The sequence below is a fragment of the Henckelia pumila genome, chromosome 4 (assembly GCF_033568475.1).
Source record: "Henckelia pumila isolate YLH828 chromosome 4, ASM3356847v2, whole genome shotgun sequence".
NCBI classification, from domain to species: domain Eukaryota; kingdom Viridiplantae; phylum Streptophyta; class Magnoliopsida; order Lamiales; family Gesneriaceae; genus Henckelia; species Henckelia pumila.
Genome location: NC_133123.1, coordinates 211,050,452 through 211,069,183, shown reverse-complemented (window position 1 = coordinate 211,069,183; position 18,732 = coordinate 211,050,452). Strand labels below are relative to the sequence as shown.

Below are 18,732 nucleotides of genomic sequence, written 5' to 3'. Positions count from 1 at the left end.
AGGTTTTTCACAAATTTTGCAAACAGAGCGAGGCTCACTTGAGCGCACATAAGGCTCGCTCGAGCGAGCAAGAGAAAAAAAATATTTTTAGATTTTTAAACATTTTCGAAAAGAAACACAAAAATTTCAAAAAACTAACTTAAAAGAAATAAAAATAACCCAAAACAAAATAGAATAGGAAAAATAACACTGGGTTGTCTCCCAATCAACGCTAAATTTATAGTCTATAGCCCGACTGTACCTCCCTTTTTAATTTTTTGGGTCATGTAAGTCGACAGTGGTCTGTGTTTGATCCACGATACCACCTCGATAAACTTTTATCCTTTGCCTGTTAACTTTGAATGCTCCTGCGACAGGACTATAAATTTCCACAGTTCCATACGACATCACTTGCTTGATAGTGAACTGTCCTAACCATCTCGAACGTAGCTTTCTTGGCATGAGCTTCAAACGTGAGTTATATAATAAAACAGTTTGGCCTACCTCGAACTCACGTGAGACGATGCGTTGATCATGTCATTTTTTGGTTTTTTCTTTGTAAATCCTGGCATTCTCATAGGCATCCAACCTAAGCTCCTCAAGTTCATTCAATTGCAGCAAATGTTCTTCACCTGTAGCAAGCACATCAAAATTTAGAAATTTTTAGTAGCCCATAATTCTTTGTTCTCTAGTTCAACAAAAATATGACACGCTTTACCATATAACAGAAGTTCCTATAGGTGTTTTAAAAGCAGTAAGATAAGCCCATAACACGTCATCCAATTTATTTGACCACTCTTTCCTGTTTGAATTGACTGTCTTCTCCAAAATTGTTTTCAACTCCCTATTAGATATTTCAACTTGCCCAATAATTTGGGGATGATAAGGTGTTGCCACCTTGTGAGTGACCTCATATTTAGTCAAAAGTGGGTCAAATTGATTATTACAAAAGTGAGTTCCTCCATCACTAATTATTGCTCTAGGTGTACCATATCTATCAAAGATAAATTTTTTCAGAAATTTCACAACCACCCTAGAGTCATTTGTCCTACATGCAAGTGCTTCAACCCACTTAGACAAATAATCGACCGCGACCAAAATATATTTATTCCCCTCAGACGCAGAAAACGGTCCCATGAAATCAATACCCCATACATCAAAAACCTCACAAACAAGAATATTATTTAAGGGAATCTCATGTCTCCTTGAAATATTACCAAAATTTTGACAAGCATCACAGGCAATAACATAGGCATATGCATCCTTAAACAACGAAAGCCAATAAAATCCTGACTGTAGAACTTTAGCAGCGGTACGAACCGCACCAAAGTGACCTCCAGTCGGACCTGTGTGACAGTGTGAGAGTATAGAACTTACCTCTTCCGCGGGAATACACCTACAAATAATACCATCTGAACAGATCTTAAACAGAAAAGGATCTTCCCACAAAAAATATTTCAACTCAGAGAAAAATTTCTTTTTCTGTTGATAAGTTAAATGCAAGGGGAGAAACTTACTTGAGAGGTAATTAATGATGTCTGCATACCATGGTAAATTTGTTACCTCAAACAGTTGTTCGTCTGGAAAATCATCGTGAATCACTTGCATTTCAGTTCCTTGATTCTCCATACGGGAAAGGTGATTCGCTACTTGATTCTCTGAGCCCTTCGTGTCAATAATTTTCAAGTAAAATTCTTGTAACAATAATACCCAACGAATTAACCTGGGTTTAGCATCTTTCTTGCTCATCAAATACTTCAGTGCCGAATGATCCATGTGAACGATTACTTTGCTTCCCACAAAATAGGCCCTGGATTTGTCCAAGCCAAACACTACCGCAAGAATTTCTTTTTTGGTGGTGGCATAATTCAGTTGGGCGGCTGACAGTGTGATACTAGCATAATAAATCACATGAAGTACTTTGTCCCTTTTTTGTCCAAACACGGCTCTAAACGCAGTGTCACTAGCATCACACATCAACTCAAATGGTAGACTCCAGTCAGGCGCGACTATCACAGGTGCAGTTGTCAATTTCTGCTTCAAAATCTGGAAAGCCTTTAAGCACTCAGCAGAAAAATTAAAAGCACATCTTTTATCAACAAATTAGTAAGGGGTTTAGCAATATAAGAAAAATATTTAATAAATCTCCTACAAAAACACACATGCCCGAGAAAACTTCTAATTCCTTTCAAATTCGTGGGAGGTGGAAGTTTTTCAATTACTTCCAATTTTGCCCGGTCCACCTCCACACCTACCTCGGACACCTTATGTCCTAACACAATGCCTTCCCTCACCATGAAGTGGCATTTTTCCCAATTTAAGACAAGATTGCTTTCTTCACTTCTCTGCAACAATTTTTTTAAATTAAATAAACATGCATCAAAAGACGACCCAACCACAGAAAAATAATCCATAAACACCTCAATAAATTTTTCAACCATTTCATGAAAAATTGCCATCATGCACTGCTGAAAAGTGGCAGGGGCGTTACAAAGACCAAACGACATTCGTTTATATGAAAAAGTACCATAAGAACAAGTAAATGTGGTTTTATGTTTGTCCTCAGGTGCTATAGGAATTTTCATATATCCAAAATAATCGTCCAAAAAACAGTAAAACGCATGCCCTGCAAGTCTCTCAACCATCTGATCAATAAATGGAAGGGGAAAGTGATCCTTACGAGTGACATCATTCAACTTCCTATAGTCAATACAAACCCGCCACCCCGTAATAGTTATAGTAGGAATAAATTCATTATTTTCATTTTCAATAACAGTCATCCCTCCCATTTTAGGCACTACTTGAATTGGACACCCATTCACTATCAGATATAGGATAGATAATATCTGCATCAAGGAGTTTTATCACCTCCTTTTCACTACTTCTTGCATAGCTGGGTTGAGTTGCCTCTGTGGTTGAGTAGATGTCTTGTGCTCCGCCTCCATCAGTATTTTGTGCGTACACATGGTTGGACCAATCCCCTTAATGTCAGCCAAGCTCTATCCTATGGCTCTTATATGCTCTCGAATCACCCTCAACAATTTTTCCTCCTCACAACCTGTCAAAGAAGATGAACAGACTACTGGCAGTTTATCATTCTTTAATAAATACAAATATTTTAAGTGAGAAAAGAGTGGTTTAAGTTCAAGAGTAGGGGGCTCCTCAGTGGATGGCTTCATTGGTTTTGGAATATGGTCAAGCTCCCCCATCTTGGTATTGATGAGTCTGTCAAAAGGCAGACTCCAATCCAGATATCGTGCCACTTTATGAACTTTTTAGCTAACATGCTTCTCATCCATTGTTCCTGTCAAAAAAATTTCTAATGGATCCATGGACAACTGTTCCTGCAAAGAACACTCAACCAAATCATCAGTAATATCAATTCTGAAACAATCAGAATTGACTGCGGGATAACGAAGACCATGAAAAACATTGAAAATTACACTCTCATCATTCATACGCAAAATCAATTCTCCCTTATGCACATCAATTAATGTCTTTCCAGTGGCTAAAAATGGTCTACCTAAAATAAGAGGTATCTTGCGATCCTCTTCCATATCAAGCACAACAAAGTCCACCGGAAATATAAACTTATCAACCTTAACCAACACATCTTCTACAATCCCCCTTGGATATTTTATAGATCTGTCAGCTAATTGCAGAGAGATAGTGGTTGGCTTAATTTCACCAATTCCTAGCTTTTCAAAACATGAATAAGGTATAAGATTTATACTTGCACCTATATCACATAAAGCCTTGTTAAAAAATGATTTTCCAATAGTGCATGGAATTGAAAAGATACCTGGATCCTTGAGTTTTGGAGGGAGTTTATTTTGTAAAATAACAGAACATTCCTCCGACAACTTCAAAGTTTCTGATGCGATCATGGATAGCTCGCATGTTGACCACGTGGCTAAGGATCCGTTGGAGATGCCAAGAGGACCAATTACGAGAGGTCAAGCTAAGAGATTCAAAAATGCACTTCAATCATTGGTGATAAATTATCAAGAAGGCATTGGAATGCTTGAAGATCACTTTGAGGAATGTAACAATATTATTGAAGTCCAAAGAAGTCAAGAAAGTGGAGAAAATATTAACGCCAACACAAAAATAAGTGATATAGGCCGTGAAGCATGCGCGCCCGCGCCTTGTTCCACGCGCGCCCGTGCGTCCTTGAAATTTTGAAGATTGAGGGCAGAACATTGTGCTCGCCCGCGACTGTCTGTCGCGCACCCGTGCCTGCACCTTCTTTCACACAGCTCAGCGTTTTGTGTGTGTGCAAGACTTTTTGATATTTTGGCATTATTTTTCCTATTTGAGTCTTTTAATTATACTAGGAAACTTTTAGGAGATATTTTTGATATGATATAGAATACAGATTTTGATATTGATCGATTAAAATTCTCTATAGAATTTTTATTAAGATTTTTCTAACTCAAAAATCAAACTTATCAAAATTCTTCAACTTTGTGGCGTTTGCCGATTGATTATCCTCGTGGGTTGTCAGAAACAGGTTTTCTGAAGGTCCTGTTGTGATCAGTTGTTTTCTTCATGATTTTTTGTTGCTAGTTTCAAGTAAACTAGAGGTGAATAATCCAATCAAGATTGGGCAAATTTCTTGATCTTTTTTGTTATTGGATTGAGGGTACGATTTTAATATAGTCGTGTTTGTCTTCCATGCATTAAGAATTCATATCATTTGGTATCAAAGCAAAGGTTTTGAATCAAATAAGTATCATATCTTTTCGTTCTTCGTGTTCTTCGCTCTTTATTTTTCGTTCTTCATCTGAGTCTATTCTATTTCAAATTTCTAAGTCGCTTATGTGTCAATCTTGTCGCCCAAGTTTTCGTGTCTTGTGCTACAAGTTATCTCGAAAAATTCAAAAAAAAGAGAAAAAAATCAAAAATTCAAAAAAAAAAATAGAAAGACCAAAAAGCTTCAAAAAAAATATATAGAAGAAGCAAGGTAACTAGTGGTCAATTATTTTGCTCTTGTTCATCCTTGGGTGCGAGTCAAAACTCACGTCCATAAATTTCGTCTTCTTGTTTTTGACAATCTTTGAGATTCAATCTTCAAGTGTCTAAAATTTGTGAACTTGAGAGTTTGATTCAGTTCTACACAAAGCAAAAATCTTTCTACACAAATTTTGAGTGAAAAGAAAAAGAGTGGTTGAGTGAATTCCTTTGGAGTGACTTGTGAGATTTTGGGTGAGAAAGTTTTTTTTCTAAAGTGTTTTTGCATGTAGAATGAGTTCTTCTAGCCAAAATTTTTATCAAGGTCAAATGGATGAATTGACCAAGATGATGATGGCGGCTTTGGGGCCAATATATGAGAAGTTGCATAAGCTTGAAGTTATTGGGGGTGGTAGTAAGAATAAAAATAAAATATTTGAAGAAGAGGATGATGGTGGTGAGGATGAAGAGAGTTTGGATGAAAATTGGGGTAGAAATATGAGGGCTCATGAGGGTGAAAAAAATATAAGGGGAGATGTGAGAGGAAGATACATCGAAGGGGGTCGAGAAGATGGAAATATTAGTGGGATTAAGATGAAGATTCCTTCATTCCATGGGAAATCTGATCCGAAGGCTTATTTAGAGTGGGAGATGGGAGTAGAGTCGGTGTTTGATTGTCACAACTACAATGATTCGAAAAAAATAAAATTGGCGGTTGTTGATTTTGTGTATTATGCTCTTATTTGGTGACATCAATTTGTTATTTCTAGGAAGAGGAATCGAAAGCGTCCTATTGAGACATGGGAGGAGATGAAGCAAATTTTGCGGAAGAGATTTGTGCCGAATTACTACTATCGTGACATGTTTAGGCTGCTACAGAATCTGAAGTAAGGTCCAAAGAGTGTAGAGGATTATTTCAAGGAATTGGAGGTTAATATGATCCGGGCTAATATCAAAGAGGATCGTGAAGCAACAATGGATCGTTTCTTATGTGGTTTGAATAGGGAGATTCAATACCAAGTGGAACTTAGACATTGCATGGATCTTGAAGAGATGGTGCAAATTGCCATGAAAGTGGAACAACAAATCAAAAGAAGAGGCATGGGTCGAAATTATACTGTTGGAGGTTCTTCTACTTCTTGGCATCCAAACGTTGGCAAACGAGAGGATGTCAAGCCGGTGTCCAAACCAAAAATCGACACCAAGCAAGAAACACCAAAGCAAGGAGTGCAAGGTAAATCTGAAACTCCTATTAATCGTTCTAGAGATATCAAATGTTTTAGTTGTCAAGGTGTTGGTCATATTGCTAGTCAGTGTCCAAATAAAAAAATTATGATTGTGAATGCTTGTGGTGAGTTGGAGTCGGAGAGTGAGAATGAGAATTATGATGGTATGCCTGCGTTGGAGGATCCCGATGATGAGGGATATAATGTTGTGGTTGGAGAATTGTTGGTGTCTAGGAGAGTGTTAAATGTGCAACAAAAGGAGGAGGAAGAAAATCAAAGGGAAAACTTGTTTCATACTAGATGTTTTGTGAAAAACAAAGTGTGTATTGTCATCATTGATGGGGGTAGCTGTACTAATGTGGCGAGTAGTGAGCTTGTTGAAAAATTGAGTTTGCCTACTTCGAAGCATCCTCGACCCTATAGATTGCAGTGGTTTAATGATAGTTCTGAAGTGAAAGTGACTAGAAAAATTGTGGTACCTTTTTCGATTGGAAAATATGAGGATGAAGTGGTGTGTGATGTGGTGCCTATGCAAGCATGTCATGTCTTGTTGGGTAGACCATGGCAATTTGATAGGAAGGTGATACATGATGGTTTTAAAAATCGTTATTCTTTTACTATGAAAAAAGAGTATGTTGTATTGTTGCCTATGACTCCAAAGAAAGTATTGGATGATCATTTGAAAAAGAAAAAGAGAGAAGAGGCCGAAAAAAAAAGAGTGAACAAAAAAGTGAGATGACCTTAGAAAAAAAAGAATGAAAGAAAAAAAGATGAAAAAAAATTGAGAGGAAAGAGGCCGATAAAAAAATATATATGGCCCAAAAGAGTGAGTTGCGAGAGATTTTACATGTGCATACTCCACTTGTGTTGATTTTCTATAAGGAGATTCTCCTTAACATATGTGATATAGACGGAAATCTTTCGAGCAGTGTTGTTTCTCTCTTGCAGGAATTTGAAGAATTATTTTCGGAGGATCTACCTCAAGGATTACCACCTTTGAGGGGAATTGAGCATCAAATTTATCTTGTGCCCGGAAGTGCCTTGCCGAATCATCCAGCTTATAGGAGTAACCCGGAGAAAACAAAAGAAATACAAAGGCAGGTAAGTGAACTTCTCGATAAAGGGTTTGTGCGTGAATCAATGTCTCATTGTGCTGTACCTGTTTTGTTAGTGCCTAAGAAAGACGGTTCATGGAGAATGTGTGTAGATTGTAGAGTCATTAATAACATTGCCATCAAGTATAGGCATCATATTCCTAGACTAGGTGATATGTTAGATGAATTGCATGGTTCTAGCATTTTTAGTAAAATTGATCTTAAGAGTGGTTACAATCAAATTCGGATGAGAGAAGGAGATGAATGGAAAACTGCTTTTAAAACTAAGTATGGGTTGTATGAGTGGTTGGTTATGTCATTTGGGTTAACTAATGGACCTAGTACTTTTATGAGGTTGATGAATCATGTTTTGCGTGCTTACATTGGAAAATTTGTTGTGGTGTATTTTTTTGATATTTTGGTGTATACTAAGTACTTGAATGAGCATGTTGAACATTTGAGAATTGTGCTAATCACATTAAAAGCTGAGCACTTGTATGCTAACTTGAAAAAGTGCGTGTTTTGTACAAAAAACTTGTGTTTCTTGGTTTTCTTGTGAGTGCTCAAGGTGTCAGAGTTGATGAGGACAAGGTAAGTGCAATTCGAGATTGGCCAACGCCTACTTCTATTGGTCAAGTTCGAAGTTTTCATGGTCTTGCAAGTTTCTATAGGAGATTTGTGAAGGATTTTAGCACTTTGGCGGCGCCTATGACTACGGTGATCAAGAAGAACATTCCATTCCATTGGGGCGAGGAGCAAGAGAAGTTTTTGATATTATTAAGAAAAAATAATTAATGCTCCTTTACTTGTATTGCTTGATTTTTCTAATACTTTTGAAATTGAATGTGATGCGTCAGGTGTAGGAATTGGCGGTGTTTTGATGCAAGGTGGACGGCCAAATGCATACTTCAGTGAGAAGCTAAGTGGAGCAGCGTTGAATTATCCTACCTACGACAAGAAATTCTATGTCTTGGTTCGTGTGCTTGAAACATGGCAGCATTATTTGAGGCCAAAAGAATTTGTGATTAATACGGATCACGAGTCTTTGAAGCATCTCAAAGGACAACAAAAGTTGAATAAGAGACATGCCAAGTGGGTGGCGTTTGTAGAGACTTTTCCCTACATTATCAAGTATAATCAAGGGAAGGAAAACGTGGTAGCGGATACTCTATCACGAAGGTATGTGCTTTTATCTACTCTAGATTCTAAGTTTTTGAGATTTGAGTATGTGAAGGATTTGTATGCCAATGATCTTGATTTTGGTGTGATTTATGCGTTATGTTTGCATGGTCCAAAGGATAAATTTTTCATGCATGATGGATATCTGTTTAAGGAAGATAAGTTGTGTGTGCCCAAATGTCTATTCGTGAATTGCTTGTTAGGGAATCACATGGGGGTGGTTTGATGGGACACTTTGGTATGGATAAAACTTATGACACTTTGCATGAACATTTTTATTGGCCACATATGAAGTATGATGTTGAGAATATTTGTGAGAGGTGTGTGACTTGTAGGAAAGCTTAGTCTAAGAAACAACCACATGGATTGTATACTCCACTTCCCGTTCCTAGTGAACCATGGGTAGAAATTTCTATGGATTTTGTTTTAGGATTACCAAGGTCTAAGAAGGGGAGGGATTCTATATTTGTGGTGGTTGATAAATTTTCTAAGATGGCTCATTTCATTGCATGTCATAAATCCGACGATGCATCTCATGTTATGGATTTGTTCTTTAATGATATTGTAAGATTGCATGGCATGCCAAGGAGTATTGTGTCTGATAGGGATACTCGTTTCTTGAGATACTTTTGGAAAACATTATGGTTCAAACTTGGTACTAAACTACTGTTTTCGACTACATGTCATCCTCAAACGGATGGTCAAAGTTAGGTTGTTAATAAAACGTTAGGAACTTTGTTGCGTACTATAATCAAAAAGAATTTGAAGAGCTAGGAAGAAGGTTTCCCATTTGTTGAGTTTGCATATAATCGTAGTTTACATTCTACTATGAATTTTTTGACTTTTGAAATTGTGTATGGGTTTAATCCTTTATCTCCATTGGATTTGATATTTTTGCCTATGAGTGAAAGGGTTAATATAAATGGTAAGAAGAAAGCTGAGTTTGTGAGAAATTTGCATGAGAAGGTTATGGCAAAAATTGAAAAGAAGAACTTGCAATATACAAAGCAAGCAAACAAAGGTAAAAAGAAGGTCGTGTTCGAACCCGGTGATTGGGTGTGGTTGCATTTGAGGAAAGAACTTTTTCCAGAGAAGCGGCGTTCTAAGTTGTTACCTTGAGGCGATGGACCTTTCCAATTCTTGGAGCGGATCAATGACAATGTCTACAAATTAGACTTGCCAGGTGAGTACAATGTGAGTACAACTTTTAATGTTTCTGACTTATCGTTGTTTGATGTAGGTGATGATCAAGATTTGATGAAAAATCCTTTTCAATAAGGGGAGGATGATGCGATCATGGATAGCTCTCATGTTGACCACGTGACTAAAGATCCATTGGAGATGCCAAGAGGATCAATTACAAGAGGTCGAGCTAACACTGCAACAAAAATGCACAAACACAACACTTAAAAGACAACGCTTTTAGGGTAAAGCGTTGTCATTATATATTTTTTATTAATCAAAGACAACGTTTTTTTTAAAAAGTGTTGTCTATAAGCGTTTTTTTTGGGTCAAAGACAACGCTTTTAAAAGTGTTGTCTATTAGCATTTTTTTTCCTATGTATTACAAAACTTTTTAAAAAGTGTTGTAGAAGAATTATTATTTTTATTTAAAATAAAACTTAAAATAAAAATAAATAATACTATTTGCTTATCAGATCCCCAAAATTCCCAAACCCATTCTCGATTTTCTTCTCCGATCCCTTTCTTCTTTTTCACTCTTTCAATTCAAAATCTGATTTCTCCTTTTTCTCTCGATTTTTTATGGTCTTGCTCGATTCATCAGACGATTTTTCAAGTTATCTCCTACAAAACCTAGCGTCCTTCTTGGTGGATCATGGTGACAGTGATCGCACTCGCTCCCTAGTGGTATGAATTTTTTTAATATATGAAATATGTGAATGTATAGGTACTTGATTATTCATTTTGTTTGCTTTTGCTTTACTCTCCGTTGATAGTATATATGTGCTAATTTTTGGAGTAGTCATTTGATTGTTTGCTGCTCTGCGTTAGGGTTCAATCATTGATTGTCAGTGTCTATGGTGCTGATTATTGTTTTAAGATGGGAATGAGAAATATCTTTGCTGGTCAGGCAAACAAGGAAGAAGGGTTACAGCTTCCGAGGGGAAGGCAGTGAAGTATCAGCATGAGTTGAAGGTGGCAAAAAAGGAGGGCTTACGGATGTTGATGCGCCTCAAGCAAATTATGGATTCTAAGGTGAATTTAAATTTTGAATGTTCTGTCATTTTTTATGGGTCTCGTGAATAGGTACTGGAATTGAGCAATGGTGATTGTGTTCTGTTAAATTTTTAAGTTTGGTCTTCCTTTTCTCTGAATATCTTGTTGGTGGAACATATTGATGAATTGGTATTCCTGTATCGATTTGCTTTATCAGGTTTTGTTCAATCTTTGAAATAGTTTAATAAAAAACAAATAGAGTTTGCTTGAAGCAAGTGGCAAGTTGTAAGGATGTCAATACTTCTTTCTTGACTCTTGTGCTGCAACTACTTTTAGTGCCTTAGATGGATTGATGGATTCACTTTGTTTTTGAAAACGCGGTCACATTGTCCAAAATATCCTATTCTCTTTGTTGATCTGGCTAATATCTAAAATGACCTGCTTTGGAACCCTATGTTGGTTGATGCAACAAAGACTAAACAACATACTGTATTGAAGTTGGAGTTTATCTATTTTATGGCTGTATGATGCCAGAAGTATTAGTTTGTCAAAGTTAATTCTTCCATTGCACGTAACAGAAACATATTTGATATGGTCCCCTTTTCTGTTAGTCTCTAATCTTAATTATTATTCATCCAGTGCATGAAATATTTTAGTCTTGTTACTTCTTCCGTTGAATAGTCTGATGAGATTAAAAAGCTAATGAATAACTGCTCTATTTTCTAAAATGTTCTATCAGTTTGTTTCTTTTATTTTTTGTTGTTTTTAAATTTCCCTTCATGGCTTCATGGAAGAGCTTATAGTTCATGATTTTAACTATAGTAATTGAAAATAAATGCTGAATAAGGCCAACATAACTTAACACATGACGCTATTATATCAGTATTATGGTTCTGATCAGTTCGGTATTGATACATAGATGCACAAGAATGAAATGAGGGAAGCATGCTTTAAATCATTCGGTATGCTCCGACAATGCTCTAAGTTTAAGATACCATTTCAGAAGTAGAGGAAGTATGGAGCCACTCTATGCAGAAGTCTCTGTCAGCAACAACATCCAATAGTGATAAAATTTAAGTGGATGGGATTGATTGTGTCTTTGACAAAGTCTGTTATGTTAAAAATACAAATGTGACCATTATGTCCCACATATACACGTTCCTCTATGAGTCCTACGTCTTGTCTTACTTATTTAGCTGATGTATTTGGTCAACTGTTCAGGTTCATAAAGCAGAAGTAGCATCAGTGAATAAGAAGAAGAAGATTGAGGAAATTGAAGCCCAACTTAATGTAGCTAAGGATATAGTAAGAGATCTCAGAGAAGAGTTGAGTGTAGTGCGTGATGAGCTGGAAAAGGTAAAAAATGACAGTAAGCGTCTCATTAATGAAGTTGATGCTCCCTTTTCCCAAAAATAGCCGTTGAGAATCCTATTTTTTACTGTCGGGGAACCGTAGTCACTATTTTTTGGAGGCGTAAAGACACATATAAGATAAACCTGCAAAAGACTGCAAAATATAAGACTTTGGTTGGATTCAAACTTAAGACCTTAGCCCCAAGTTTCATGCACTCAACCAACTGTCCAACTCAGTTAGCATCAGGGTTAAATTTGAGTAACTTTACTCAAGGGTTGCTGGCTATATATTGACTGATCACTATTATTTTCTCATCGACAGAATAAGTTCAAAGGCAAACAAATGTTAGCATCAGGATCTAAAGATGGAAATGGGGTCTCAAGGAACCAAAATTTGGGTACCGGCGTAAAACTAGCTAAAAAGAAGAGTAAGCCTGAACCACCTAAAGGTTACATGAATGTTAGAGCAAGAATGGGTCAAGCTACTGACAGCCACAGTCTAGCTGAAAATAAGAGTAAGCCTGAATCACCAATTTCCACTTTTCTACATGCTTTTTTAGGAGAAATGTGTAGTAGTGGTCTTATCACAAAATCCGGATGTTGGTTTTTATATGGTGTCCGTGTTTGATTTTATGATCATCCAGTGTTTGATGTGTGTGATTAAATTTTTCATCTATTCAGGTTATTGGAAAAGCTCTTGTTCTTGATGAGATAATTAACTACATTCAGTCATTACAGCAATAAGTTGAGGTATCTTTCTTATCTTGCATCCTGTGTAGTTTATCCAATTGACTTGTTCTTACACATTTTTCCTCTCGTCATAATGGGGATGCTCTAGTTTCTGTCCACGAAGCTTGAAGCAGTTAATTCGAGACTGAACCCCACACTAGAAGGACTGCCTTCAAAAGATGTGAGCCATACAACATTTTTTTTCACTTTTCTCATGTTTCCTCTGTCTGGATGAGAATGCGAATTTCCTATGATAAATAAAGTAGGATAAGAAGATCGATGTTGCCTGTTCCATTGCTGTAACATCTATTCTGTCATGAATTTTTGTGCTTCCAAGAAGTAAAGAAACATTATATTCTTCCTATTCAAACATAATACTGGTTAAATTAGAATGGAACATTTGTTTGTTCAAAACAAGAGACTCCGGAGCCCTTAAAATTCTTCTCTTTCGAGGTTGGATTTCAAGTTCTGTAGATTTTTCTTCATCCTTAGCCTCAATCATGTCACACTTCTACTGAACAGAGAAATGATCTGTATCCACATTCTCTATGTAATAATTCAAAAATTTATTGCTTATCATCATCCTATCTGTTCAAATTTGGAATATTTTTTATAAGTCCAGTGATTTAGCGTGATTTAGCTTTATGAAAGCTGATTCACATCAGATTTTCATACGTATCTGTGAGTCTCATTTCGACCCAATTGGTTACATGCAGCAAGAAAAAATAGCCGTTGAGAATCCTATTTATTCATATCAATCCTATTTATTCATATCAATCCATAATTGGACCTGCTTCATCACTATTTACTCCTCTTTTCTTTTCCTTTCCTGCCGTGTTTTTATGCATAATTGGACCTGTCAGTTTTCCTTGCAAATTTGAGTTCGTTTAACTTTACACTATAAATATTATATTTAGTTTTAGATTTCACAATTCGAATTAGTAAAAAATTGTTGCAACATCTGCGCAAAAAATACTTTTTCCTTTCACTTTTGTTGATACAGATGTAATCCGAATTTTGTTTGACAAAAGACAAGTTTTTGTCATGGTTTGATTTTTCTTGATATGTAATTTTCTTCGCTATCTGGAGGCTTCACTGTCTCTAGCTAATTTTAAATCTTTTACTCGGAATCATAAATTGAAATTGAGCATGATGTAGCTCTTGCCCTTCGTTTCTTCACCGTGAATCCTAGATATTTCCATATTTTATATAAATATTCCTTAAATTTCTTTGATCTCTTGTCAAATTATGATAATTTATTTATCATAGAATCTGACAAAATGGACTTCAGTGAAATTACTCATTTGGTGCCTTAGTCAAACCATTTTTACTTGTACAACTCAAATACGTTGGATACCCAGGTGTTACATTATAAAACAATGCTAGCTGAAACCAAGGAACATTGAGTTGGATACGCGCTCAACTTGAATAACCATCCATCTTTAAGGCAATAAAGTATAGATTTTCTTGTAGAATCCAAATTTTCAGGTCTGTAGTGATACCAAGTCTCAAATTCAGCATCTATCTTTCTTGCCAGATTCTTGTGGAATTGTCCAGAACGAATGCTTCTTGTAATGATATATGCTTTAGCAACTTGTGGCTTGAATTTGTTTAACCATTCATTGTCCAGAACGAATGCTTCTTGTAATGATATATCAATTATAATTTGTTCAACCATTCATTTTTAACAACTTGTGGCTTGAATTTCGTAATTCGTAGTTCATGTTATTTGCTGCCAAATATGTGTTTGCTTTTACTTTTCATTTTAATCTATTCATATTTGTTTTATGTTTGTTTTTATTTTTAATAATTTACAGTATGAAGATACAAATTAAAGGAGAAGAGATTGCTGCGGCTTTTATGAAAGCTTGGGACGCTAACATGTGCTGAAGGAAGGAATCAAAGTTTTTCGAGATTAATGCATAGTTTTTTCCTAGTGTTCATTAGTTTAGAATTTGATTATTTTTATATTTGAATGATTTATAATATTGGAAGACTTTATATTAAATTTTATTTTACAAATTTTTGAATTTTAAGTGATTTATAATATTGAAAATTTGTGAAATAATTTTTTTTTTGTTTTTTATTTGAACAAAGACAACGCTTTTTTAAGCGTTGTCTTTACCAGAAAAGACAACGTTTTTTAAGCGTTGTTGATAAGTGCATTTTGTGCACTTAATTTGTATATGGTTTTACATTACTTTTGGGAATTTATTGGTAGATATTTCGTGAAATTGTTGTTTTTTTGTGTTTGTAGGAAGTTATGGACTTCGATGTGTTCAAGTGGAAATAAGCTTAAAAGATGGAAGTTTACAAGGAAATTCAAGATTGGAAAAGAGAAGAAAAAGGCTGAGTTCGAGCTAAAGGGGTGCCCGCCCCATTCATAGGCGCGCCCGCGCTGTTATTGAAGAACCTAAGAAGAAAAGTCGAGCTGAGGGCATGCCCGCGCTGACCCTAGGCGCGCCCGCGTCGTTGAAGAATATTCAAAAGTTTGTTTTGCGAATTGGAGGCGCGCCCGCCCTGTTCCCTGAGCGCCCGCGCCGTCGTCTGTCTTGAATATTAGAGTCCGACTGTTTATGGAAACTTTGGGGATATCTTTGGTATTATTTTGGACGATTGTTAGGTCATATTTAGGGGATTTGTCTGAGTCATAAAACTATCTATCAGCCGCCAATACACACAATATTCTAGAGAGCACTTTTGTGAGTTTTTGGAGTTGAAGAATTGAAGATTGCTTGGAACGAAGACGAAGACTTTTCGACCGGACACGGAAGAAAGACTACGGCTTTGTTTTTTCTTTTTATTTTCTTTTGATTGTTGAATTATGTTTGAGATATTAAACATTATTTGGTTTTTATTGAATTCGAGCATGAACTAAACTTTTTTAGTCTAGAGGTTGACGTAACTTGGTTGACACATATTCATGAATCTTTGATTTTAATAAATTGAATTTCTATAGATTAATTGTGTTTCTAGAATTGAATGTCTTCTTAATTTACTGGCCATAAATTGAGTTGTTATATTTACTTAGAATCATTGCTCGGGAGAGAGGATTTTGAGTAGGATTAATAGGACCTACACTGTTAATTGTTTATATAGCTCGGGAGAGTATATAGCTTTAATAGAACCTTTAAGGAACATCATTTTACACATATCACTACATCTAGATTTTTAATAGGGATATTGAAATCGAATTGTAGTTGATACACTCTATTTGTTGCTCGGGAGAGGGGAATAGAATAATCTAAGTGTTCTTGGTTATTAATCGAAGGAAATTCATAAAATAGATTAATTAGGATTGAATATTGTCGAGACCAAGTGAAATCAAAACCTCTGGACTATTTTTCTCTGATTGATAATTCCTCAAAATTTGTGTGTGTGTGAGCTTGATAATTTCTCATTATTTATTTTATTTCTTCTGCAAAATTCTCGAAGTTTGATTTTCTAGATAAAATTAAGACTATTTTAATTACAAGTATTGAATATTTTCATTTTACTCCCTGTTGGATCGACACTCTCTCTTTCACTATACTAAAACTTGACACTCGTACGCTTGCGAGTAAATTTCACAACAAGTTTTTGGCGCCGTTTTCGGGGAGTAATTTTGATTATTTTTTAGTCTTGTTACCAATTAGTCGAAGTTTTAATTTAGAGTTTTCTTTATTTTGATTTAAGTACTAATAAATTGCTATTGTTCTTAATTGCAGTATATGCGAAGATCTCAAAGTGCGAATTCTTTGCTCTTTGATCCAGAGATTGAACGAACTGCAAGAGCTTTGAGAAAAGCTAGGAGAGAAGAACAATTAAACATGGATGAAGAAGATGTCAATGAATTGCCTTTGGTGCCAATTAGAGATCATTTTAGGCCAACGATCCAGGCTCACTATTCTGGAATCGCTAGAGGGACAATAAATGTCAACAACTTTGAGTTGAAGCCGGCCTTAATCAACATGGTTCAGCAGAACCAATTCAATGGAACTGCCACAGCTGATCCTCACTTACACTTGCGCACTTTTCTAGAGATTACTGATACTGTTAAAATAAATGGTGTTTCTGAGGATACAATACGCTTACGTTTGTTTCCTTTTTCTCTCAGGGACAAGGCACGGAGTTGGCTGCAGTCATTGCCACTAGGACACATAACAACTTGGGAGTGCATGGCTGTGAAATTCTTAGAGAAATTCTTTCCACCATCCAAGGCAACCCAGCTGAAGATTGAGATCAGTACCTTTCAACAGCATGATTTAGAACAGCTATACGAGGCATGGGAAAGGTACAAAGATTTGTTAAGGCGTTGTCCTAATCATAATTTTGCAGATTGGGAAGAAATAGAGTTTTTCTACAATGGACTGAATATGCCTACAAGAATGTCTGTGGACTCTGCTGCTGGAGCTACCATATTTGCCAAGGATCCCATTCATGCTTATGATATGCTGGAACAGATGACTATCAATAGTTATCAATGGCCATCTGAACGTATAGGAGTCAAGAAAGGAGTGTACAGTGTGGATCCTCTTACATCCATTACTGCACAGTTATCTGCGTTGAGTACACAAGTTGCTTCTCTGAACAAGGTGAATATCGCAGAACCTGCAGGTGTATCAGTTGCCATAGAAGAATCTTATCCACCTGAGGAAGCTCAATATATCAATCCCAGAGGCTATGGAAATTATCGAGGTAACCCTCCTCCTAATACTTATCATCCTGGTTTACGTAACCATGAAAACGTTTCTTATGCCAACAACAAGAATGTGTTGAAACCCCCTCCGGGATTCAATACAAATCAAGGGGAAGGTAAAGCGTCGTTGGAAGATGTGGTGTCTACATTTGTTACTGAATCTAACAAGCGGATGTCGAGGACTGAAACTCGAATGGACAGCATGGAGACACACATGTGTAGTTTGGGAGCTATGATGAAATCCATGGAGACACAGATTGGACAGCTTGCAAATTCTTTGAAGGATCAAAACAGAGGACAGTTTCCCAGCAATACTGAAGTGAATCCAAAAGAGCAGTGCAAAGCAGTTGAGTTGAGAAGTGGGAAGAAGTTAGAAGAGAAAGAGCAGAGCAAAGCCAAAGAAAGTGAAGAACCAGTGACTAAAAAAATTATGGTTGAAGAGCCCAAGAAGGTAGCTGAATCTAAACCGATGTACAAGCCACAACTTCCTTATCCACAGCGCTTTAAGAAGAAGGCACTTGATGAACAGTTTTCCAAGTTTCTAGATATCTTCAAGAAGATACACATCAATATTCCATTTGCAGATGCCTTGGAACAAATGCCTAATTATGCAAAATTCATCAAAGATGTAATGTCTAATAAGAGGAGATTGCAAGACAACGAAGTGGTGAATTTGACAGAAGAATGTAGCGCAATCCTGCAGAAAAAGTTGCCACAAAAGCTGAAGGATCCAGGGAGTTTTACTATCCCTTGTTTTATTGGTGGTTCTAAGGTAAATAGAGTTTTATGTGATTTAGGAGCAAGTATAAATTTAATGCCTTTTTTTGTTTACAAGACTTTGGAGCTTGGAGAAGTCAGGGCGACCACCATCACATTACAGCTGGCTGATCGGAGTATCACATACCCACGGGGTATTATGGAGGATGTTTTGATAAAGGTCGATAAGTTCATATTTCCAGCAGACTTCGTGATTTTGGACATGGATGAAGATGAAGAAACTCCATTGATTTTTGAGAGACCTTTTCTAGCTACTGCACGCGCATTGATCGATGTCCACAAGGGAGAACTCACACTTCGAGTTGGTGGTGAAGCGGTGATTTTTAATATTTATCACACCATGAGGGGCCCAAATGAGGTAAGTACATGTAAGAGCATTGAAATTATTGATTCTCATAACTCTTTTCATGTGCAGGAAGTACTGACCCGCTCGAACGATGTTTGGTGGCATACAAGGTGGTTGATAAGGAAGAGGATTGGGAGTTACATGAACAAAAAGTATTTCTAGACAGCGCTCCGAAAGAAAAAATGATGAGTTCTAAGGAATCTGAAACATTGGAAAATAGTGCACCAGAGGTATCCCCTGA

The 18,732-nt window shown here is 36.4% G+C and overlaps 1 protein-coding gene and 1 non-coding gene across 3 annotated transcripts in view; both read right to left on the bottom strand.

Moving 5' to 3' along the window:
* Positions 1-2,809: 2,809 nt before the first annotated feature.
* The window catches only part of LOC140859949 (uncharacterized), a 36,422-nt gene continuing 20,499 nt past the window's right edge, over positions 2,810-18,732 (bottom strand). The window contains exon 6 of one of the 2 annotated variants that reach the window (XM_073262598.1): positions 2,810-3,323. In XM_073262598.1, the coding sequence (XP_073118699.1) occupies positions 3,271-3,323 (53 nt within the window). In that variant the 3' untranslated portion in view covers positions 2,810-3,270. The remainder of the gene's footprint in view (positions 3,324-18,732) is intronic. The other variant, XM_073262602.1, reaches the window with a different exon arrangement.
* On the bottom strand, positions 16,897-17,002 carry LOC140870211 (small nucleolar RNA R71). The gene has a single exon (XR_012147183.1). It is a non-coding gene; the product is annotated as a small nucleolar RNA R71 (small nucleolar RNA).